We start from the raw sequence: 25,145 nt of genomic DNA on the forward strand, positions 1-25,145 counted from the left end.
TGATGTGACTGGTAAAAATTTTTAGGCAGCAAAGTAAAAAGAAAAAGAAAAAAAGAGATCATTAATGCTTTGCACATTGCAGGAGTGAAGGACGGTATAATGAAATCGATTGACAAATACGCTACACTGATATGCTTATGTTGCGCACTGTGTCGAAAAAACTAAAATATTCTCACACTTGGGTTACGCTTCGTGTGCTGGTTGGTATAAGTGTGCATGCTTCATGTTCTGAATTTGCTTTCTCAACATCACCGTCATCTTAACTGTAGATAATCAGTGTTGGGGGGCGTTACTTTTTAAAGTAATTACATTACAAGATTATTGTTATTAAAAAGTAATCAGTTACATTGCAGCTTTACTTTCTGATAAAAGTAACTAGTTACAGAAAATGAAAACTCCTTTGTGATTCCTCATGCATATTGTTTGAAAAAACTGAGTACTTAAATGGCGGATCTAAAGCGTTAGAGTACTCGTTAGATCAAAAAAGTAATCCAAGTACTCTAACGCCCAACACTGTTGTTGATACTGTAATATTACTATATAAGACGTGTCATTTTTAGAAAAGTGCTTCTAAAATGCTTTCTCAAGGCCATATCCAGCCTTTCTCCTTAGAGGTAAGTGAAGAAGGAAATAACTGCATTAATATACAGTAATAACCTGCACAGTCTAAGGAGATTCCAGAGACAGTGTTAGATTACCATAGACCAGTATAAAAGAGTTTCTCCCTATTCTAAGACATTTCATTCAAGTGTGATCAATTGTTAGATGAAGGAATCCTTTCAAAGCTAAAATGATTCCTCAGTCACTGTTTGGTGAGATGAGATGGAATGTGCACCCACATTAAATTTATGCATTTCTTTAACAGGAGGTCCTTTTCTGAGCCTCTGGATCTGGTAGAAGGCCGAGGACCTCAGGCTGATGCCCTCAAAGCCACTTCTTTGGCTGCTGTCACCCAGTTGGGTTCTGCATCTCCGGGTTTCTCCCGGCGGGGAGTGTGCGAGTCTGGAGATCTCCTGGCTCCCAAACCCAGCCGTCAGGACACGTCTTTTACTGATTTTTGCAGTCCCGGCTCTTGCCTAGGTCTCAGTCTCCGCACTGTACCTCCAGACCCGCCTCCGGTGGTCAAACATCTCAGAGCTTTGCATCAAATTTGTGAGGAAGAGGAGGACGATGATGAAGAGGAAGATCAACCCGTAGTACAATGTAGCAAACCTAGCTTGGTCCCATCAGCAGCACCCGCTTTGGGGGCTTCTCTCAGACGTTGCTTAACATCGAATGTTCCAAGTTTCTCAGAAAAGCAGAGCGGGCAGGATAAGGAAAAGAGCAGAAGACATGTGCTTTGTGAAGTCCTAGCAGAGGACGAGGAGTTTCAAGAAGAGGGAGAGACGGTCACAAATAATTGTCAAAGGGATGGCACCAGCAAAAAAACAACAAAAAATGAGGAAACAGCATCACAGATAAGGAAGCACTCAAACATCTTTAAACATGAGCACCAAAGCCTTGAGAAACCCAGTGGACCTCCATCTGCAGTCCAGTTTGAGAAGGAACGCACTATGGAAAATGGAAAAGAAGTACAAGAAGTCCTTGGCAGAGCTGTAGATGAGAGGCAGATAGGCCATGAACAGCTAGCTGGGCCTCCAGTGAATGGCAGGACTGAAGAGAAGAACCACACTGAGGTGTCAGTCACAGCTAAACATAAAGAACAGAACCACAATCTTCAAAAGCTGGATGAACCTCTGAGAGCAACGCACGCTGAGGCTGCCGACACTGAGGAACCAGGCAAAGCAGTGAAAGCCCCAGACACAGCAAATAGTGAGAGGCAGAGAGACATTCAAAAGACAGACAGACGTTCTCCAGTGATCAGGACAGAGGCGACCCAAACTGAGGAACCAAGCAATGCAGTCAAAGCTTCAGACAGGAGTGAAGATGAAAGAAACAAAGACATTCTGAAGAAAGACAGACCTTTACCAGCAGCACAGATTGAAGAACCCCAAAAACCAGGAAAGACCTCAGACAAAGCTGAAGCTGAGGACCATAAGAATCCAAGCTTTCAGAAGCTAGACAGATTTTCAACGCCACCCAGGCTTGATCCTGTCCAGTGCTGCTGGGGTCAGAGCGAACTCTCCAATGATCCTCCAGAAGACAACAATAACACCCCGTCTAAGCCGAAGCTGCTTGACACCGATGTCATTTCGGCTCCCTGCGTCTCTCCGCGGTTCCTCCCCAAGAATCACTGCGTGGACCTCAGACCCGATGGAGTGGAGACCCGCAAGGTGCCTGGAGAAACCGAAAGGACGGAGGAGACGTACAATAAACCTCAGCAGGGTCAGCGGGGGTCCAGGGACGCCGGCACGGACTCCAACAAGAACAAGAACGTGAATCTGCGAGATCGCTTGCTGCAGTTTCCGCTCTGTGAGAAAGCTCTGTCCTTCAACATCCAGCCCACATCCAAAGAGAAACTGCTTCCCTTTGCTCAGTATAACTGTTGTCATGTGCTATAGGCAAAACGTCCGGAAGCTACCCATGTCCTCAAAGCTTGTCAACCGTATCCTGCTTTTCCTCCCTTCTTTACTAATGTTTTTTTTTTTAAAAGCACATCGCACATCCCTGACTCTTACTGTGATCTCGGAGGTGCTCTGGCTGAACTTACACATAGAGTACAGTAGATCCACATCTATTCATTGTAGACTCACACGTTCTCATTCCCTGCAGCTTTCCCCGTGTATAGCGGCTAACATCGTAGCCTTGCTGTGTATATAGACACCAATATCTACTTGTGAGAACTCGGTGCCCCTTTTATTAGAGCTAGCGTATGTCTTGAGAGTGTAGGAGCCCTGTGATTAAAACTTGTTGTTTTGCACCGTAGCAGCTTCTCTAGAGTAGAGCTTTAGCTAAAGAGATGTCAGGCGTGTAGCGGTTTACCTGGGGCAAAAGTTAAAACAGTTTAAACCGGTTTGAGCAAAAACTCCCATGTGAAAACGAAATACAACCAAATAGGCAAAGGAGGCGCATAACTTACCGGTAACAAGAGTCCTTCCTGTCCGAAGTATCATATTCATTTCGTTCACGCTCATTTCGCATGCACCAGCTAACCTTAGTTAAGACGCACACACTCTTATATGTGAAATGTCTTACCACGACTGGATGTTGAGTTGCATTTTCACCACAGACTATGTCTTCAATACGATACTGGAATACAAGTGGCCTCACGTTGCTGTGTGTAGAAAGATTTCATGACGTATCTAGAAATCAAGATGCTATTATTGCTATTGCAAGCCATTTTCTAATATATTATAGAGTTTATAATCATGAGTTGCCCACCAGTTGGAGATGATGGTGCACTGGTCTTAATATGAACTACACCGATATACCTGTACTGGGCAACTCTACTAGTTGCTTTATGACTGGATTGTTTAATTCAAGTTCAGATGTAAGTTACCTCGCAAATGACCAAGTTGGGAGGATTACCTCGCATGGGAACATGCACACCAAATGAAAATATTGCTAACAGGGAACCCGCGAGCCGTTCCGTTCTGTATAAACTTAAAAAAATTTAATGGAACTGTACTAAAAAAAATACCTGATTTATAGTCTGGCACCGAGCTGGATATTCTCAAAGCCTCAGAGCACCACAGACACCTTTATAACAAAAGGTCTGCAGTAAGCCTCACTAATATTTCACAGTTTTCACAACGATGACAAGTGTCACACTCCTCCTGGCCCCCCGAGCGTGTGTCAGGTTTCAGGAAGCACGAATGACATGCGGAGCATTTGACCACATATAGAGTTCACGAGCATGCTACATTAGCACTGATCAAAGTAGTATTACTAGCCTCGCGCTGGCTGGACCGACCAGGGAACGATGTAGAACGTATCTGAGATACAAGAGCTCGGACCGAGGTTAAAGACGAGATGAGAGAAGACTGGTCTTCCTGAAGCTATGTTCTTTATTTTTATTGTTTTGTTTTTTTCCAAATGTATACATGGTTATTCTGAAAAATGTTATATCAGAGTCTTACTAGAGGGATTGTGGAAACATGGTGACTTCGTATCATCCATTATTGTTTTTTTTTTACTTGTTTCACTTCACATTTTTATTTAAGAGGACCATCATAATAGAGTGAGACTGACTCGATTTACAGCTTGTTTGCCTCGGGGCGGGGTGCATGTTGACTGCTGAACAAGCAGTCTGTCAGTATAAGCTCTTGGACACATCTGGACATGTACAGTGTGTATATATTCTTTTGAGCATGTGTGCTATTATCTATGTATATGCTATTGCCATGATATTGTGTTTTCACCTTACATACCGTTTAACAAAACTAGCTCTAGACATCTAAAAAGTGTGATGAGACGACAAGTAACATCCTAAAAATGTTGTGAGGTTGAACTTTAATCGCCTAGTACATCGTCACTTAGTAACAGGCTACGATTAGAGCAGATGTTCTCCTGACGCAGAAGTGTTTTGCTATTTGTAAGTGCTATCACGTAAAGCTGAATCGGACAAGATCTCACGTGTAGGATTCTAAATAATACGCATAGAGATAACACGTTCGCACTAACGTTGGTAATGTAGTCAAAGCAGTAGCGGTTGATGTTGTTCTTAGATGATTCAGTTCCTCTGCAGTATGAAAGACAAAATATTTTTCTCTAACAAAAGAAGTCTAATGAGACAACCATATTTTTTGGACTATAAGGCACTTTTTCCCCCCATCATACAGCACCGTCTATTACTGACATGGTTTCTATACTCTACACTATAATTTTTCTTATTATTATATTCTTGATATATTTCAATTTAATGCTAATGTTTGTAAAAATAATAACAATAATGTAGTAATAGAGATGGTGTATATTTAAATACCAGCACATGTTAATTGGGCTTTAGATGGCGGGTTCAATTAGAAATTTAGCTTCCTATAAAGTAACAAAACAATTCCAATGTTAAACTATGGGGAAAAATGTCAGTAATAGCTGCGTTGCTGTTCATTGCAGTAGGTTAAAGTTTACTCATTTTTATAATACATCAAAACAATACATCGCAGCTAAACAAGTACATGTAAAATCTCAATAACATTATCATTTAGCTAACGTATTTAAATAATGGCTTTATTTGATTATCATACAGCAAACTTGAATTTTTCTCCAAGAAGACCAAACCTGGTGTTTGTGTGTGACTTATAGTCCTGAATATACGATACTGTTTCATCATCCAGTCGGAACGTACTGTAGACGTCGATCTGTCACGTGTGGACAGCCTCTCCTATAAACCCGATGGATACGCTGACCAAACATCAGCTCTCAAAGGATGATCTGAGCTCATGCTAAATTGTCCAAATGTGTAGAGCATCGTATCTTTAACGTGTACGGTGTATTAACAATACAATCATAGTAGAATCCATGTAATACTTCAACTGCATTTTTTTTGTTATTAATATATTCTATAACCATGATGCAGTATAGATAGGAAAGTTTTTCGGTAACATTAAATATCTAAAGTCTTTACAGATCTCCAGTGTGACTATGGCCTTTAGCCATGAAGTGTTTCAGAGAAAATTAAATGTCTATAGTGAAAAATGTTTTACTGAAGGTCAATGCATTAATTAATGCCTCACAAAAGAGGTTTGATGTTTGGCTGTAGAAGTCTTCATGACCGCTTTCATAAGGTTCTAGAGACTATGAAGTGTAAGGAGCTATTACCTAAAGGGATGGTTAATAAGGGAAAAAATGCAACTAATGCACACAGTTTTGCATATTTTGACCTTTGCTTTAAGACGAGCGGCGTTCAAGTCAAACCAGGACTTTTGATTGTTCAAAATAACAGAACACAGTTGTGAGTGTAAAAACTCTATTTCACTATATAATCCTGTGCTACACTAATGCACTTTTCACGGTGTTTCACTAGTGCTTGGATACCATCAGGGTAAAAAGTTTTCTCAGTACACTGGAGCCATGATCAGACTTCACGTCTGAAACCCTGGCCTCCGGGAACTCCGTGGAGCGAGGTCAGGACTGTACAGAGGATGTAGCAAAAACTCTTAGCCAAGTTCCTGTAATGTGCAAGTGGTGTTGGTAAATGATTTTGTCACACGGACAGATTTCGGCTAAGGTTGTCATTTACGGGTGTACAGGCCTCTTTGAAACGTTAGCACCGTTGTTGATGTTTTACTGCGACTAAGGCTCTCATCACCACACTGCACTTAAAGTCTTCTGTAAATGTCAATCAATGTATGTCTTCATTCTCGAGATGAGTGCATTACAAAGTTCTGGTTTGACTTGAACGCCTCTTGTGTTTAGGCACTGGAGCTTTCAAGCTTTCAACTTTCTATGTGATATCTGCCTCAAATCTGGTGCAGGTTTTTTTTTAGGTCATTATGTTGAAACATGTTTTTGGACCATCCTGAAAGGAAAATGCTGTATCGGAAAGCTGGCAGTTACGTGGATAATAATATAGTTCCACTTTAAATAAAAAATAAAAAAAAAACATTTAGAGCATTCATTCACATAGAAGATTCAGGATATGAGGATCAGCGAAATACAGATAACGCACAAACTGTGTACATTAGATTTTTTTCCCCCTCATTGAATGGTTAGAGTGTGTATAGGAGAAGGTTGTAAAGCACAAACCTGTACTGCGCTTCCTCACAGACACTTCCTGACTGCAGGCCTGCTCTAAACATTCGACTAAACCTTTAGAAAAGGGAGATAGACGTACACATCGTGATTACCATTCCTCACTCATTCCCCATTTTATTATTATTTCTTTTCTTTTTTTTCATTTTCATTCTCATTGTCTCGGGTCTCCAGTTTACCGAACGGGGTAGAATGACATCTGGCTATGTCTAGAGTCCCATTGACCCTTATTAAAACAATGACTCTGTCTCAATGAGATTAATTTATTTTTGTATTTATTTATTAAAACGTAAACCAAATGAATGTCTGTGTTGCATATGTTTTTTTATTTATTTCAGTACAGTGCACAACATCTTGGTAAGGTATAATGCTCACTCTTTGGTTTATTTTTTTCATGATAGCTGCACAATAAAGCATCACTCAGCAGTAACTGGATATCAATAAGGCATTGAGTGGCTGCTACACACCTTATACTGTTTAAGCAGACGTTGCTGCAAAAGAAAAAAGAAATCTTCGCTTGCTAGATGATAAAGGTGCAATAGGGTTGAAGTGCAAAATACACAGTGTGTCTCGAATCACATACTATTCTAGACTAGTTATGAGTGCATTACAGATTAATGTATTTACTCTGAGAAGTACTGTATGAAACGTAGCGCAGTAAAATTAGTCAGATGTTGGATTGTATTTACTGATCAAATGAAATGAAGAGCAACGTACAAATACCTTATAGATAACCATAAAACAGATGGAATAGGGCTAAAAGTGATGCGTGTGGAGAATTTATTCCTAAATAAAACTGTTCTAGCCTGAATCATTTTTACACTTATTTAAAAGCTTACTTTATATACAAATCAACACAAAGCACTTTTTATGTACACTATGAGGTTATATGATGTGACTTGAGACACAACTATGATAAACATGATTGTACCACTTGGGTTGTGTGACTTGTCTTCCGTTTAGTGTCGACAGCCAGTGTTAGCATGATGCGTGAGCGTACAGTATGTGCCATTTGTCCATAAAATGTAAAAAAAATTTGACCACACCTGAGCTTATGTGTATTATGCATGCTCTAAGCACAAAGTTGTGTTTATGAGCTAGCAAACTATCTTTAGCACTTTCCATAACTTTTCCTCACTAACTTACTGTGACTATCTGTCCTGTTCTGTATTTTATATCCTGTAACACATGCCTTTAAAACCCCCTTTTTTTCTATACTACAGCAGTCTGTTTTCTCTTTAAAAAAAAATAAAAATTTCCCACAGGTGGTACCAGCTGGCACCCCATACCTCGCGTTTCAACAGCAAACTTAAAAAGTTCTTAATCGTTAAAGCTGACGGTGCAATGAACTAGCGGTCCTGATGCAACACCTCAGTGTCTCTGTTTCCCGCTGTCTCAGGGTGATGAGGGAGGGAGTTCAGCGACTGGGGAATGCTTCACTTTCTGTTAAATGGAAGAAAAAGAGAAACAACTGAAATCAGCAACTGTTCCTTAACTCGGTCTTGAAACTATATACACAGCCTACGATCTTTAGGCACATAATAATACTGTATAATGCACTACTCTGCCAGGAACACTTACAGTACCATATACATGCGTACAATATCTTAATGTGCCTCTGTATTATGTCTTGGTCCTTCTTTTAAACTTAAGCAACTCTCTTATTGCTGTATTAATAAAAAAAATATATTATGCTATTATATCTATTGTTACTTAAGTGACATTAGCTAAGGAGTAGCCTCCTGGATCAGTGACGATACTAGGGATCTTAAACACTGTGGTGGCCAAAAGTATTAAGACAGCACATGCCTTGTATTGTAGTTCTCCCTCTGCACATAACAGGTGATGTCATTAATTAGTTCTAGTCTATCTGGCTGAAGAGTTCTGCTAATTAGGATCAGCTGGTTAAATTACTACGGTGGAACCTGGGTTCACGAACGCCCCGATGTACGAACAAACCGATTTACGACCAAAAAATTGCCTAAATTTGTCTTTGTTCACGAACTCCTCCCTCTGAACACGACCAGAAACCGACTATCCCGGGCTTTGGTTTGTATCAGTTAAACAAAGGCATGAGTGCGTGACGCAGCATTAGTTTTGCTCAGTCCATGAATTTTGTCCGTGAAAATACGTATAAAAATTAAGTGTTCTCTCTCTCCTGTACAGTATATATTTATATTTAGTGCTGTATTATTTTTCTATAATTAAGGCTATAATAAAGCTTTTTCATACTTTGTTTTATATTTTGTAAAACAAACAAAATAGATCAAAAGTTAAATATAGTTCATACTTACGAAGAACTGATTCATTTTATTTATTGTAATATGAAGAAAAATTTATTCCTGTGGAAAAAACACTGAATCGGACCTCCTCCAAATCGGGTTACGACCAGAACTTAGAAACAAATTATGTTCGTGAACCGAGGTTCCGCTGTATATGAAACGAACGTGTAGCAGGACTTTCTGTCACTTCTGCACAAAAATGGCTAAAACTATGAAAATAAACTGCGAACTTTTGTAGCGGATCATCTTCAGTCAAGAGGGCATGGATGGAGCGAGTGACACCAGAGAACTGCATACGTCTTTCTCCGGATCCAGCGAGGACTTCATACTTATTATTAACTATAGAGCAGTTTCACGTCTCTAGATGTTAGGGTGTAGACTGTGGAAAATGTGGGGAAAAGTTCAAGGGCACGTATCCACATTCAAGCCATCATGCCACACATCACCTGCTCTTTCAGTGCCTTCATAGTGCGATATTCAATCTGCTGCTTCTTGATTTGGATCCAGTCTGGCTCGTCAGGAATAATAAAGGCCAGAATCAGTTTTGCCACAATCAACACGTGCTGCAGAAACAAAGACATGACACTGTTAATGAGCGTCGCCTGTTTCTCGGGTACTTTAATGAACGAGTGCTAACGGGTCAAACGTGTAATATATATGGAGTGTGTATGCCTGTGTACTGTAGACTACATAGCCATGTGCGTGTGTGAGTCTCTCAGAGGGACAGGAGGTTTTGTCTTCAATCAATATATGATTATATTAAAAATTTATTTCTAATTATCAGTTTTTAAGTGCTCGCTTCTTTCACTTACTGATTAGTGTTGAGAGAAAGGATGTCGTGGTTCATGTTTGAACGAGCTCATTTTGGTGATGATTATATTCAGTAAGTTATCACCACTTGTGTGACCTTGAAACCTAAAGTTGTTGTTAACTCAAAATTAAGATGCCTACTTAATTTAAACTTATATTATTATAACTTTCAATGATTTTTTTTTCTGCTGATTTTTTATGAGATAATTGTTTCTGTCAAAATCTAAAAGTTAAAAGTAAAAGCTAACAAATATAACACTGTTATATTTATCAAATATAACAATATTCCACTAGGATTTCCCAGATTTCCAACTGGAGGGAAGCAGGGCCCTGTTTAATGTTATTACCTTAAGGTCAAAATGTTGCATATCTAGTGGATGGTAATGGGAAAAAATCCAAAAATCCAATCTCTTGGGCAGCAATCATAGGTTGCTCAACAATCAGGATCCTGTAAACACCCTGAAGCCAAATTACTCTGTGTATACAGTTTTGCATCCTAAGGTGGAACCAGTGAGTCCTCACCCATCTATTCTGTATAGAGAGTTGCAGGGGGCCTGACATCTATCAGCCTCCAAACAAATACACATGATTAATTTCACGTTATCTCCTGGAAAAACATGAATAGGTCATTGAACAAGGCATCTAACTTTGTGGGCCGAGGGTTAAATAAAAGAAAACCATGGTGAAAGTGAGTTGATGATGGGTTTCACTTCGATATCAGTGTGCATGACATATTTGTAAATCAGTAAACAAGAGTTGATTGCTATGGTTAAATAATTGAATAAAGGGAAGGATCAAGTTTAAGATAAAATGATGTTTTTGAGCAATTTCCCTCTGGGATTAATAAAGTTATTTGAATCTTGAATCTTTGCGCCATTATAGATATAATCATCCATAGTTTATACATTATTAATGCAGAATATTTGTACTGTTCTTTCTGTAGAGTATTTAAAACGCAAAGTATAATAACATTTGACAGGCCAAATGTGTGTGAGTATGTGTGTGTGTGTGTGTGTGTGTGTAAGAGAGAGAGAGAGAGAGAGAGAGAGAGAGAAAATCTAACCTCCACCAGGATGAAAAATATCAGCACAGTGCTCAGGTTTAGTCCGGCGTCCAGAGTAAACGCTCTGATTCGTGGAGCTAAAAACAGCAGCCAACAGTTCGAAATGACCGAGACAAATGCCAGTGTCTCGAATGCTACCTGTGGACATACACACACACACACACACACACAGAAACAGATAAACAAAAACACCAAAAATACACAGAGGGAGACCAATTCAAACAAACGTGTTGTTAATTGTCCAATCCACTACATGAATGTTTAGAATGAGGTTCAGGTTCTGCTTTTTGAAAAGATTTTCTGCTTTATTTAAGATTCTACATGTTGCTTCCTGAATTTCCCAGACTTTTTTATTTACCTGTTCCAGAATGGGGTTTGGCCATGTTTGCACTGTACAGATACGATCACTCCCCAAGTTTAGTCAACACGGCAGATTTGAATACAGGATTCCCTTGTACTTGTACTGTACGTCACCAACCAATTAAGTAATTAGCAGTGTTGCCCTAGGGCCTGGCTTTGTGTGTGTGTGTGTGTGTGTGTGTGTGTGTGTGTGTGTGTGTGTCACCTGCCAAACGCCTATGCTGGCCTCAGGGGGAGAGAAGGGCTTTCTGAAGAGGCGGCAGATCTTGTAGGCATCACCGCGGATCTCTGTGATGTTGTTAATTAGCAGAAGCACGGCCGTGAGCGGATACACACAGGAAAATAGACTGAGATAACCAAATTGCACCAGCAGTTCAATGTACTCCAGGAACAGACCCTAGAAACACACACACACACACACACACACACATAAGATCCTGAGTGAATCCTTCACATACAGTACAACAAAAAAAGAATCTGCTGATTTTCAGTTCATGTGCTTAAGAATTTCTAAAGTGAAGACGCACGACGAGAAGCATTGAAACATTAATCTGCCCTATTTAAAAACTCTGATTATGATTTAGAGTCTAAAAGAGCACAATTGCTGTGCTCTCTGTGTGTGGGAGGGACAGCCTTTCTCTCTGCTAATGGGCACAGGACACGTCCAAACAATCATGAGTATCTGTAAGATCATGTATGTCATTTAGTGATTTTATTCACTCACATTCAGTACGTATTTTATCCTGATCAGGGTCACATTGTATCTACTGATTAGGCGAGAGAATTCACCCCAGATGGAATACACCCCACAAAATTCACCCTCGTCCACTGCAGGGCAACATGCAGTCACATTTACATGCTCATACACACCTATGGTCTATGTCTTTACTATGGTCTGTAAAAAAAAAATTCTGGACAATGGAAAGAAACTGGTGTCCCCACAGAAAGTCCCTGTGAACCTTATGGAGGAAATGTGACGATCCACACAGACAGTAACCCGAGCTGAGGGCTGAACCAGGGAGCTGTGAAGCAGCACTATTACGCACTGCACCACAGTGCTACACTTTAAGTGCTTTCAGTTGCACTATAATACGGCATTAACAACAGTTTTGTAAATGCAACAGCATAACATGCTTTAGATGTAGATAGATAGATAGATAGATAGATAGATAGATAGATAGATAGATAGATAATTTATTGATCGCAAAGAAAATTCCATAACAAGGACGAAAGCCTTTAAAAAATAAAATGTGCAACAGAGAAGACCAAACTATTGAGGGGACAAATGTGCAAAGACACTCTGGTACTCTGGTTTCCTCCCACAGTTCAAAAACCTGCAGATTAGGCAAATTGGCATTCCCAGGTTGCCTGTAGTGTATAAGTGAGCGTATGTGTGTGCGCCCTGTGATGGACTGCCACTGGGGAACACTGTCCAGGGCACTGTCCAGAGTATACCCCGCCTTGTGCCCTGGAGTAGGCTCCAGGCCCCCCGCGAGCCTGAGTACAGGATAACGCGTCATAAATGATGAGTGAGTGAGAGTTATGTTTCATTATTTATATATTTTTTTTTTTTTACAAGGCAGCTGGAAAAATCATTCTTATTGCTTTTTTTAACAAGACAATTAGAATTTCTCCCCTGATGTGACCTCATAAAAAAACATTTCCTCCCCTAGCTTGTTCTTCAACCCCCCTGTTCTGGGCATGGTGGGTGTGGCTTGGCAGTAGCTCATTCATACAGACACTGAAGCGAGCGTTCAGAAGAGCAGTTAAACAGAGGAATTTTAAGGTATATAAAAAAAATTATCTGAGTTGTATTCCAGCTGGAGCATTAAAAGACTCACCTTAGGGGAGCTGTGTGTAAGGTGTCAAGAAATACTAACATATGCAACCTTTAATGTCTATGTAAGTTCCTAATGACAGTTTTGTGTTGAGAAGAAGGATTTACAGGAAATGGGGGCAGACTGCCTTCAGCCTGCATGTGATCAGCGGCTGGGTCATCCTCCTTCAGCTCATTCTGTGAGGAGCTGTAGAAGCGGTCGACGATATACGGCACCACCACCTCCGTGAACTGGTTCACCAGCTGGGACAAGATCAGCAGTGATGACAGCCTCTGCACACATGGGAAAAGGAATGGAAATGCACATTGTGTAAATGGATAATTAAAAACACACATTAATAATGCATGCACTAAAGAGCCTGAGGTCTCGGCTCACCTTGCGTAGGAGGTGCAGGTCTTGTTTGAAGATGGCGATGTGGAACAGCACCGCAAAGTTGTTGAAGAAGGTAAACTGGAAGAAAAGGACAAGTGGGAAATGATTTCACCTAGCTCTGAATGTCTTTTGGGGTTTGCATTCAAAATACACCTGGGACTTTTAAAAGAGAATTCCCGCTATGGTAATAACTTCCTAATAGAAGTGTGTATTTATGGGAGATAAGGGAAGGGGAAGATACTGTACATGTGGTAGGTATTCCTTCCGATGTTAAATGCCCCTGCCAGTTTAGTTTTAGTTGTAGATTCTACAGTTCGCTGATAATCACCTGACTACACAAGATATCTAGCGTTAGCGTAAAGCATATGCAAACTTTAAGTTGTTTAATTTAGGAATTAAGTGAGTGAAATAAAATAGAAAAAAAAAAACACTGCCCAGTCAACTTAACTAAGCCAGGGGTCGGCAGCCTTAAACACACAAAAAGCCATTTAGACCACAAAAGAAAACACTGGGAGCCACAAAACCCTTTTGACATCTAAAATTAGAATAACACTGGATTCAGTGGAACCTTTCGTTCTGGAACTGCGCTTGTATATCAAAGCACTCGTACATCAAAGCGAATTTCCCCTATAAGAAAAAATGAAAACTTTGACGATTCCTTCCCAAAAATACCCATATAAAAATAAATAATACAAAATATAAAGTAAAAAATTAAACAAATTAACCTGCCCTTTACCTTTGAAAAGAATCATGACTGGTGTTAGACGAGAGCAAAAAGGAAAGCAGGGAGGGCTACTGTGTAGGATGACTTTTGCACACTACGCACACACACACACACACATACACACACACACACTACTGGAATCACTACTTTAAACAGATTCATCTTCCGCACGGCTATAGTCTTTTTACTATTTTTTCTTCATGGGGAACAGTCACTCCACTTGGATTTACCAAGTTCCAGAGTGATGGCTGCATCAGGGTACGAACAGTGGAGGATGAAGTGATACACCCATCATACCTAGTGCCTACTATACAAGTCTAAAGAGGCAGTGTTATGATCTTGGGTTGCTTATGTTGGTCAGGTCTAGGTTCAGCAATGTTATGTGCCCAAAGAAAAATAATGTCAGCTGACTACCTGAAAATACTAAATTAGGGCTGAAACGATTCCTCGAGTAACTCGATTACAAAAAATTATCGAGGCAAAATCTTCTGCCTTAAAGCTACTTTTAAGCTTGCGTTATGTTTTTGCACAATTATTTGTTTTGCGTGACATGGCGAGCATGCGGATGCAAGCCGCCAGTAAACACAGACAAAGAAGAAGCGCTTATGTCACCCACAAACGGAAGGAGACGCAAACAGTTAGCTGTGTATTGATTTGAGGGAGCGTTCTGTCGCGGGCTGCAAAATAGAAGGGAGCGATAAAAATATCAGCAAACCAAGAGAAGAAGAAACCAGCCAGAAAAAACGACAGAAATTGTTAGTAAAGGCTTATGTTATGTCTGATCTGTAAATTTAGAAACTTTTAGTAATGAAAGTTAAGTTGCACAACTTAAAACTTTTGTATAATTATTTATTTTAATGTGTGCCTTAGTTTTTTTGATCCTTAAAGTCACTTGAAAAACATTTTTTTTAGCCTGAGAAAAGGCTTTAAAATAAGAATGTATGGCACTGTAATGCACTTAATTCATCTCAGTCAACTTTAAGCTATTCCTTGTATTGTGAGACAATAATGTTTATTTTTGATAAAATGCTGTATGCTTTAAAAAAAAATAAAAGTAGATTTTTCTAATATATATATATATATATATATATATATTACATTGTTGTTTAATTAAGCAAAAGTACATTTTATCCGATTACTCGATTAATCGATTACATTTTTGGTAAAATACTCGATTACTAAAATATTCGATGGCTACATCCATTTACTGAATGAGCTGTTTTTTTCATCAATGGATTTTTTCTTTACGGGCATATTTCAAGATGACAGTGCTAGGATTTATCAGGCTCAAATTGAGTCCTGACCTTAACCACATCGGGAATCTTTGGGATGTGCAAGAGAAGACTTTAAACAGTGTTCCGACTCTCCCTTTATCCATACAAGATCTTGGGGAGAAATGAATGTGACTCTGGACGGAAATAAATGTAACATTGCATAAGCTTATTAAAAAGATGCCATGAAGGTAATCAAAGCAAAAGGTGGTCTAATTAAATATTAGAGTGTGCATCTGTTTGTTTTTTTAGCTGGGATGTGTATAAATGAGCCAGTACTACAGAGAGGTGGGTGTAAAAAAAAAGAGAGAGAGAGAGAGAGAGAGAGAAAGAGAGATTGATGTGACTCACCACCAAAACTTTAGCTGTGTGATGATTTTGAAAAGATGATTCTTCTCTGTGGTTCTCTGAGAAATGAAAGAAAAAGATAGATTTGTCCTGATTACATCATAAGCAAACTGCTTTAACATATTTTATGGTTCGCACCCACATATAGTACTTGAATTGAACCTGATGTGAATGTGATCATTTCACTTCATACTGAACTCTCAGTGCGAATGATCTCAGCTACCTTTAAAAGCCATTTTATACACTTTCCAGCACAGAATGTGTCTTAGGCTTTTAGGAACAATTTCAAACTAAATTCAGATCCTTCAGGCACTTTAAATCTGATGCACACTACACAATTTTAGCACCAATTTCCCTGGCCCCTCACTGTGCGCCTCACATTACAAGGCACATTGTTCAATTTAGATTTTTTTTTTTTTTGGTCAGATCAGATTTAAATGCCATGGTGGTTCATGTTCATAATTACAAACGACCTTTAACCACTTCCAATGTGACGTCGCCCTTTTAGTGAAACAGCATTTATGGTTAAGGCATTGGACTACAGTTTGGAGGGTCACCGGTTCAAATCTCACAACCATCAAGTTGTCCCTGTTGGGCCCTTAAGCAAGTGTCTTAACCCTAAAACTGCTCAGATGTATAATGACATGAAAATGTAAGTTGCTCTGGATTAGGGCATCTGCCAAATGCTCAAATGTGAACTGTATTTGTTGAGGTCCAGAAGAAAGTCAGACACCTCGTTTTAGCAGATATTGAAAATACTGTAGATGAAATCCCTACGCTGTCTGTGCTAACTAATGACATCAGTGATCAGCATATACTGTATGCAGAGGCAAAACGATAAATAGATCCTGATCCAATCTGATCATCATAAAAACATCATATTTGTGTGTTCACCCCAGATCTGGGTAACACACAGGTAAAAATTGGAATTGAGTCACTTCAGACTGGTAATGTAAACGTAGCCTTGTTTTGCTTTTATCCATATGAAGAGTGACATTTTTATTTTAATTTTGATTTTTGTAAAAAAAAATCATGATTCGGAGATTTTGAAAGTTGTGTAGTGTGCACTCAGAGCGCTGAATGACATGATCGCCAAAATGTTAAAATCCCAATTAATTCATGCTTTATCTAATTTTGACGTCGTTTCTGAAATAATGAAAGAATATACTGTCACTGCTTTACCCCACTCAGTGAGCTTCAGCGCAACAGTGCGGTAGGCATTCCCCAGCATGTTGGTGTAGACGATGTGTATGACGGAGGGCAGGTAGGACAACGTGGCTGTTATAATTGATCCATAGGCCTTGTGAAATGAAGCCATGGTGCTTTCACATAAATAAAATCCCCACATGCCGAGGACGACAAATCCAAGAAAAAGCCCCACCACAGGCATGGAAACCAAGCCAATCCGCTTCTGCCTCTGCCAATCGGGGAAGAGTGGTTCTTTTCTGCCGGTCACGGGATTGATTCCCAGCTCGCCCTGGAAACCAGGCCGCGGGTCCTGGAAATGCTCCGTCAGGGTCAGTGTTCCCCAGCGGTATGATAACACGGCGCTTCGTCTCTTCCAGAGCTCCATGAACACGGTAGACCAGATCATGCTGAACACAGCCTGCACCATGTGGCTGCTCACAGACAGATGATCATCTGAGGAACTCGAGCCAGAGGTTGAATTGTCTGCTTTAGATTCGTTAAGTGGTGGGGTTCCGGGAAGGAAGAACGTTATTAAGAGGCCCAGAATTGCTGGAGGTACCAGAGCCCATGTGTAGAAGTCTAAGAAGCTGAAGTAGTAAGCAATGGAGCCACCGAAGTACGCATGAATGGCATCTGTGGTTTAGAGATGAGAAAGAAAGACTGAGAGCCAATATAAACAATTGATTACAAAAAAAATTGGCAATATAATAATTATCATTATCAATTATCAATATCAAGTATCTCCTTAGAGTAAATATGTTAGAAACATTCAAGAGCCATTTTAAAATTGCTTTTGACACATGGCAAATGTAATAGAAGTATATAAAAATATATATAAATATATAAAAATAACAAGATATGTGGGAATATGTAAGGCGTAAGCTGAGCTTTAAACAAAAAGGAATTAAAAAAAATATTTGTATGGTATTTCATATATCACCACACTCCATTATTATTATTATTATTATTTTTTTTTTTTTAAGTAATTTGTAATTTATACGTTTGCATTTGAGGTGGTGAAACACTGCTGTTCCTCTTTTATCCTACAAGTGACACACTCTAAACTATTCACATGTTGGCAGCCAGCACAGCAGCCCTTTTTTGAAGGGATACAGATCGATTAGAAATATAACACTCACTCACTCATCCTCTATACCGCTTTATCCTAAATTAAACCTAAAATCGTGATACTTACAGAATACAAATCGATTTTCGTCCCTACATTAGGTATCATGATAATATCATATCATGTTCTCTGTGGAACCGCTGCTCCTGCGTTATGATATTTTTTTATTTTATTTCATAAATGTTACTCTTATATTTGTGAATACACTCCTATTTGCTCATGTTTAAGTACAAATTCAAAATATTTTTTGTATGTAAAATTGAACTGTATATACAGTGCCTGACCAAACATAAAGTCACCATTTTAGAAGAGTTAAATTACTGGCCTGCATCAAGCAAGGAAAACAACTAAAGTGATAAAATTAGTGAATTATTGCAAATTACAATATATAAGGTTTAAGTTTGGGTTAGATATAAGATTAGATGAACCAAAATGGAATCCTGTCTGGAAATGTCAGTAAACAACATGAGTGTGTACCTAAAGGCTGTCCCCATAAACGTTTCTGCAAATACCACTCTTTGCCAAGAGCATTTAGCGTCTTCTCATCACAAAGGGGGAAAACGTCCTGAATCACTCCAGCCTTCTTCAGCTTCTGAACTACAGCAGAAAGAGAGAGAGAGAGAGAGAGAAAGACAGAGGGAGAGACAGAGAGAAACAGAGAGAAACAGAGAGACAAAGAAAGAGAGAGACAGAGAGAAAGAGAGAGACAGAGAGAGAGAGAGACAGGGAGAGAGAGAGACAGGGAGAGAGAGAGCGAATGAGAGAGCGAGAGAGACAGAGAGTGGAGAGAGAGAGAGTGGAGAGAGAGGGAGAGAGAGAGAAGCAGCCACAGCAATACAATGTTATCTTTACTGAGGGGCGGGGGGGGGATTGAGTGCAGCATGACTAAGCAATTCAGATTGAAAGAGAGAGAGAGAAAGACAGAGAGAGACTCTTAAGGTCACACATACACACTTTCCCGGGCTTCCTCCACTCTCTATATAAACAAACAAACTACCGTATACACATTTTAAATTGAACATATTCAAAAAGAGAGACAAGGGGATCGCTATAGATTTTGCATAAACACTCTACAGTATCTTTCGGCTTCAGTCTCCAGTCGACACATATGAAAAACGTACTGTAATGCAATTCACAGAAACAGACAGAGACAGAAAAATACCTCCAGGCACACACGCAGTCTAGTATTTCAGTGCTCGAAAGGCAGAATATTATTAGACCTTTACCAGTAATTGCTCAGTGTTGTTTCAACCTGCAGCCCTCAGACAGCATTTACCCAGGATCCACATAATCATGTTTTCCTTGCAAGGGATCTGCATGAAATCAACCAGGCTTAATTCACTTTCCCTTAAATATACTGCCTGTTTTTGGCTTCTTCCTCAGGTACTGTACAAGGTGAACTTCAGTGTCAATTTCCCCATATTTCTATTCTCTCTTCATTCACAAATTCGCTGTGACTCACATATGTTCTGTCTGGCTTTAAGGATGCCCTTGTCTCCAGGTATTCCAGGGATGCGCTGCTCTTTCACGGCTCTCATGGACTCCAGCTCTTGTTGGACGATGTATTGTCTCTCAGCCAGAGTCAGAAATTTCTGCATGTTATCTACACACAGAACACACCTGCTACTGTATGCAAAAAGCCTTGTGGCTATACAAAATGATACAAAAAATATGTATAATGCGTTATTTATAGCATCGCAGCATTGTTTTAATATAAATCTGTAACCAGAATCTCTGTGTACTGTATAAATCAGGGTATAAGTTCCAAAAATATAATTCAACAATTCTTAACAATTCTTATCTTAAATATGTATTATATATCCATGGGGCTACGTGGTTAACACCTCACCTTGCTCTTCTCTCCTGCATTCTAAACAAAACTTATGGCGGTTCCATATTACATTGAGCAGTAACTCCATTTCTTATCTATTTCAGTCTTTTTAAGTTTACTGGTGTTCTCTTAAGTACAATTAAACCCAAATCATTACTTACCGATGTTATCAAAGTTGTTACGGTCATGAAAGGTAAACACGATCATATTTCCCTCTTTGTCGGCTTTGCAGAGTCCCAGCTCTTCTGTGGCCTTAAGTAAAGTACAGCGAGGCGCCGCAACCGCTATCCGACCCCAACTGGCATCTTCGCCAGGGTGTACCATTAGATGTGCCCCTAAAACAAACAGCGCAGAACGGACAGAGGGACACAGTAACAATTTAGCTATATAAGTTATCGCTCAAACATTTACCGAACTAACGTGATTAGCATAATATATTAACAGGGTTAAATACACAACACATGGGTCTTTAGATACACAATTTCTTTTTCTTAAAATAAATCTATATCTACGTTTGTAGCAGATGCGGTAAAAGTCAAAGAGCACCATTTTGTTTTTGGGTGATGGGAAAATATACAATACTCGAATCCCATTTTAAGTTAAACAGCCATGCTATACTTATTTACACAGGTCAATGTTAAAGTTCAAAGATTTGGGGATCTGAGGAGACGAGGTTCGAGCTCCGCGGTGGTCAGAAGCCATACTACGCAGCCACTGCATGCAGTGCCGGTCCCAAGCCCATATAAAATAGGAAGGTTGCATCAGGAAGGGTATCCAGCGTAAATCATGTGCCAAGTTGTGTGCGCGGATTAGGTGGTCCGCTGTGGCGACCCCTTAACAGGATCAGCCGAAGGAAAGTTTAAGATTAAAAATCAATATTACAAACTAAACATTTTCAGATTTGCTGTTTTAACTGATTAAGATTTGTAAGGGTGGGACGATGGTGTAGTGGGTAGCATTGTCGCCTTGCAGCTCCAGGGTCTGAGTTTGATTCCCGGCCAGGCTCGATTCCCGTCTCTGTGTGCATGGAGTTTGCATGTTCTCCCTGTGCTTGGTGAGTTTCCTACCACAGTCCAGGTTAGGCTAATTAGTGTGTGAGTGTGTGTGCCCTACGATGGATTGGCACCCTGTCCAGGGTGTACCCTGCCTCGTGCCTTAAGCTTCCTGGAATAGGCTCCATGACCCTGAATACAGGATAAAGTGGTATAGAAGGTGAGTGAGAAGATTTGAAAGTTTCTGTTTGTTAGTACATACAAAACATGTTGTTCCATTGTTATTGTTTATTTCTGATATATTTTATAAATCGTAAAAAACTGTTGGTAGAAATTGAATTATTCACTAGTACTGTAAGGTACTACTGTAAGTGTGTCAGTAATGGATCACGGCAAACTAATTTGTCTGCTTCAATGATTCTAATAAACCTCTGCAACCTAGAACACCGCGAGTGCCTCCTTAGACAAGTCCCTGTCACAGACCTGGCACTGAATGCTATGGTAGCCTAAATGTGAGGCCTCTTCACAGGCCCTTCCCCTCTAAACCTGTGTGCCGACACAGATCTGGGCTGCGTAAAGCGGCCCCACCCTACTCCAATTGAAAGAAAGAAAGAAAGAAAGAAAGAAAGAAAGGAAGAAAGAGAATAAAGGAAAAAAGAAAAGATTAAAGATTAAACATTGTGTCACATCAGATTAAACATTTCCTTTCATAAAAATGAAAGAAAAGGAACTCAGAATTAAAGTAGAAACATTAAGGGAAGTAAAAAAGAAGGGGGAGCTAAGAATTAAGAAAAAATAAGAAAAAAGGTGGACCTCAGAAGTATATACAAAGAAAAATAAATAACATAATGAAATCAAATACAAAACGGAGAAAATGTTATTAAAAAAAAAGATAAATAATACTTTGGCTTTTTTCATTTTCTATTGCTGTTTTTCAGTTCAGCCAGGAAGAAAGATGTTTTGAGTTGCCTTTTCCCCGCTTCACCGTAGTACTCTTTGTGTCAATGTTTAGAACTGGCCACATTTCTAACGCGTGTCACACTTACATCCCTAACCTAGCATGCACTGCTCCAGGGGGCTACACTCCTCTGCAACACTATAGTGCATGAATTTATACAGAATTTGCTGGTTAATGCTGAAAATATGTCGGCTTGCGGTATGAATCCGCTTACAGACACACAGAAAGGAGGTGTGTTAGTTTTACTATAGGGTAATGTGTAATTATGATGTGATACAGATACAGAAAAAGGCAGCACAAGCCCAAGTATTCATGTCCACTATCAGTCGCACAATTCAAGCATCTGTCAGATCATTGAATTAAAATTCTAACATTACTGTTACTGGGGACATTTTCCATGAACATAGACACACACAGATACCACTAGATATTTGACTGTACTTGCTGGAATTAATCTGCAGGCTTCTCTTACCTCCTGCCTTATGAGATGCTGAGATCATGGCCATGATCCACTGCTTGGTGCTGGAGTCCACAGTCTCAGCTAGCTGAATCAGAACCAGAGGCTCTATCTCAGATGTCACACAACACGGACAGCTAACTTTGGACCAGGACTCAGGGGACACTGTGGCTGCAACGCTGGAGACAGTGTCCTGCTGCTGCTTTGGAGAAGACATTCTGATGTACATGTAGTGAGATAATGAAATTGTAAAAAAATATACATTAATAATATAATAGTAATAATATAATGACATGAGTATTCATGAATCATATAAATTAAAATAAGAAGAAATTCTTTAATATGAGGGGCGTTCAAATCAAACTAAGGCTTGTGATGAAATTTCACCTGTTTCAACTTGTTAGTGAAACAGTAAAACAGTGTATAAGAAAGAGGTACAGTACAATCCTGCAGCCATCTGCATAAACATTTAGCGAGTAGAACGCACGATCCATGAAAATTTACGGATAATTTGTTGCCAACTTGTGGTTTCCACTTGCACATTACGGAAACACAGCTGGGAGTCTGTACACACATCTCCTGTACTGTAGCTAACCTTGCTTCACGGGCCATTTCCACATGGTTGGGCCATTACAGGAGTTCCTGGGAGGCCAGTGTTTCAGACGTGAAGTAGGCAGTTCATTGATCATGGCTCTGGTGTACAGAGAAGACTCTCTACCTTGATGGTATCTAAGCACTAGTGAAAGACTGAGATAAGTGTAGCAAGAGGATTATATAGAGAAACAGAGGTAGTTTTTACTCCCATTACTGTGGTCTGTTATTTTGCACAATTAAAAGTCCTGGTTTGACTTGAACAACCCTCGTTTTATTGCTCAAACAAAAGCGAATAAGCAAAAACATTTGATATGATGCCATGTATTTACAGCATGTAACTACAGCATCTGTAATGAACTGGTATAAACAGAGGCGGCACAGTGGTTCAGTGGTTAGCACTGTTGCCTTGCACCTCCAGCGCCCAGGTTCGATTCTCGCATTGATTTTGTGTGCACGGAGTTTGCACGTTCTCCCCGTGCTTGGTGGATTTCCTCTCGGGGTTTTCCAGTTTTCTCCCACATTCCAAAAACATGCAGATTAAGCTAAGTGGTGTTTGGTGTGTGAATGAGCATGTCAGAGTGTGTCTGTAAATGTAGAGATGTGTGTGCCCTGCAGTGGATTAGGCACCCGTCCAGGGTGTCCCCGCCTCCTGCCCTATGTCTCCTGGGATACAGAATAAAGTGGTATACACGATGAGTGAGTGAGTGTGATAAACATTTTGGTATGAAATTGTGTACTGTAAACAAACATATGTGTCACAAAACCTTATAATATAGCTAAACCCTCTTAAATGTTCTATTACTGTATTACACTTTCATTATGCGCTAACGACATACTGTAAGCATGTCTTGGCAGGTCGACTACAACTTTCTGCTGAACAATTTATTATAATTGTAAGTTATACAGCAGCGGTCTTACGGGGTTCGATTAACACTAATTTCTTGGATTTGTTTGAATTGTGATTAATAATGCATTCATTATTTTGCATTAGACTGGTAGGGCAAGCAATAGCCGGTGTTATGCGCTGAAATGCCCCCCTGCCATGGATTGCACACCCCAATATAATCGCTATCAAATATTATAACAGAACATAAATTATTAGGTTAATGGTTTACAAATTACATGAGACAACAAAATAAAATAAGCAACACCGGCAACAGGATAGAGTGAGATCAAACAAAAAGAACGTGACAGAAGCATATTTGCATGTTCACAGAAGTGCACATTTACATGCTGCTGTATATAATGGTGCGCATGCGTGCTCATTGTTTAAACAAACCGAAACAACTGGAAACCACATTCACACTAACTTACACAAGTCGTGAGCAACCAGGAAGATGACAGCAGAAACAGAGAGATACAGACAGAGACAGAGAGATACAGACAGAGACAGAGAGATACAGACAGAGACAGAGAGATAGACAGCATGAAGGCAGAGATAAAGAAAGAGTACCTGCTCTCACTTGACGTTCCTCTTGGACGTCTGCTCTTGTTTGATTTGATCACACGACTCCACCTTGCTAATGCTTTCTGAAAACAAACATGAAGGCAGGAGAAATCAAACACACACGCCTCACTGAGCTCGCACTCTGTCCTGCTTAACTGACACACACGCACATAGACACCGACATGTGCAGCACACAGGAGTGCAGTTTTTCTTCTTAAACCGTAGAAGGCAGAAGCAGGACTCTTGATGGAAGGAATGCAGTTTAACTTCTCCTCCCTTGCTTTGGGGTGGGTCAGGAGTGCCTACAGTTCTTCAGCTTTCCTCCTCCTAATGGCTGGCATCCTCTGGGTCCTACAGTCCTCCATATCCCTGTCAAAACACATACAGACCATATTTAATGTAAATAGTTTTACAGTGTGTGTATATACACTATAGTATATACTGTATATATTTAAAAATGACACAAAATATAACTTTTTTCAGAGACACTATAGAAAAAAAGTCACAGTATTTAGTAACATCGGTGCTGATGTGTGTGTTATCATGATAACGTATTGTAGAGCATACTGTACTAGGAGATAACCCTTAAAACTGGTAGGCAGTGGTTTGGCATGACACCAGCTTGTACAGCTTGTCAGTGTTTGATTACTCTCGTCTATCCTGCTCAGAACACTGCCAGATCTCATGAGTTTTTCTTTGAATGGTCTATATTTTTTTCCTCTGCATTAGCACTTTCACCTGAAACGGGCATGTTTTTCTCCTGCACATCAATCAACACTAATCAGAATCTTTTTGTCATTACCAATGAGTGTTTATAAGGATCTTTTTTTTTTGCTGGATGCTGTTTTGGA

General features: G+C 39.7%; 2 protein-coding genes across 4 annotated transcripts in view; one reads left to right on the forward strand and one right to left on the reverse strand.

Annotated features, from left to right (window-relative positions):
• snrkb (SNF related kinase b) overlaps positions 1-6,932 on the forward strand; it is a 37,670-nt gene extending 30,738 nt beyond the window's left edge. The window contains exon 6 of the mRNA XM_053505039.1: positions 866-6,932. Coding sequence (XP_053361014.1) covers positions 866-2,501 — 1,636 coding nt within the window. The 3' untranslated portion in view covers positions 2,502-6,932. The remainder of the gene's footprint in view (positions 1-865) is intronic.
• On the reverse strand, positions 6,764-24,739 carry ano10b (anoctamin 10b). 3 transcript variants are annotated; one of them, XM_053505042.1, is made up of 14 exons: positions 24,477-24,739; positions 24,301-24,377; positions 22,269-22,471; positions 20,008-20,181; positions 19,478-19,618; positions 18,493-18,612; positions 16,884-17,522; positions 15,705-15,760; positions 13,362-13,436; positions 13,094-13,258; positions 11,354-11,545; positions 10,789-10,926; positions 9,362-9,478; positions 6,764-8,076 (listed from the first exon to the last, which is right to left on the reverse strand). In XM_053505042.1, the coding sequence occupies exons 3-14, from the start codon at positions 22,468-22,470 to the stop codon at positions 8,029-8,031; spliced, it is 2,067 nt and encodes a 688-aa protein (XP_053361017.1). In that variant the 5' UTR covers position 22,471; positions 24,301-24,377; positions 24,477-24,739; the 3' UTR covers positions 6,764-8,028. The 3 variants fall into 3 exon arrangements, with proteins under 3 accessions (XP_053361017.1, XP_053361016.1, XP_053361015.1); XM_053505041.1 differs by having other exon boundaries at positions 24,465-24,739; XM_053505040.1 differs by having other exon boundaries at positions 24,301-24,739.
• Positions 24,740-25,145: the final 406 nt, after the last annotated feature.

The sequence above is a fragment of the Clarias gariepinus genome, chromosome 10, assembly GCF_024256425.1.
Source record: "Clarias gariepinus isolate MV-2021 ecotype Netherlands chromosome 10, CGAR_prim_01v2, whole genome shotgun sequence".
Lineage (NCBI taxonomy): Eukaryota > Metazoa > Chordata > Actinopteri > Siluriformes > Clariidae > Clarias > Clarias gariepinus.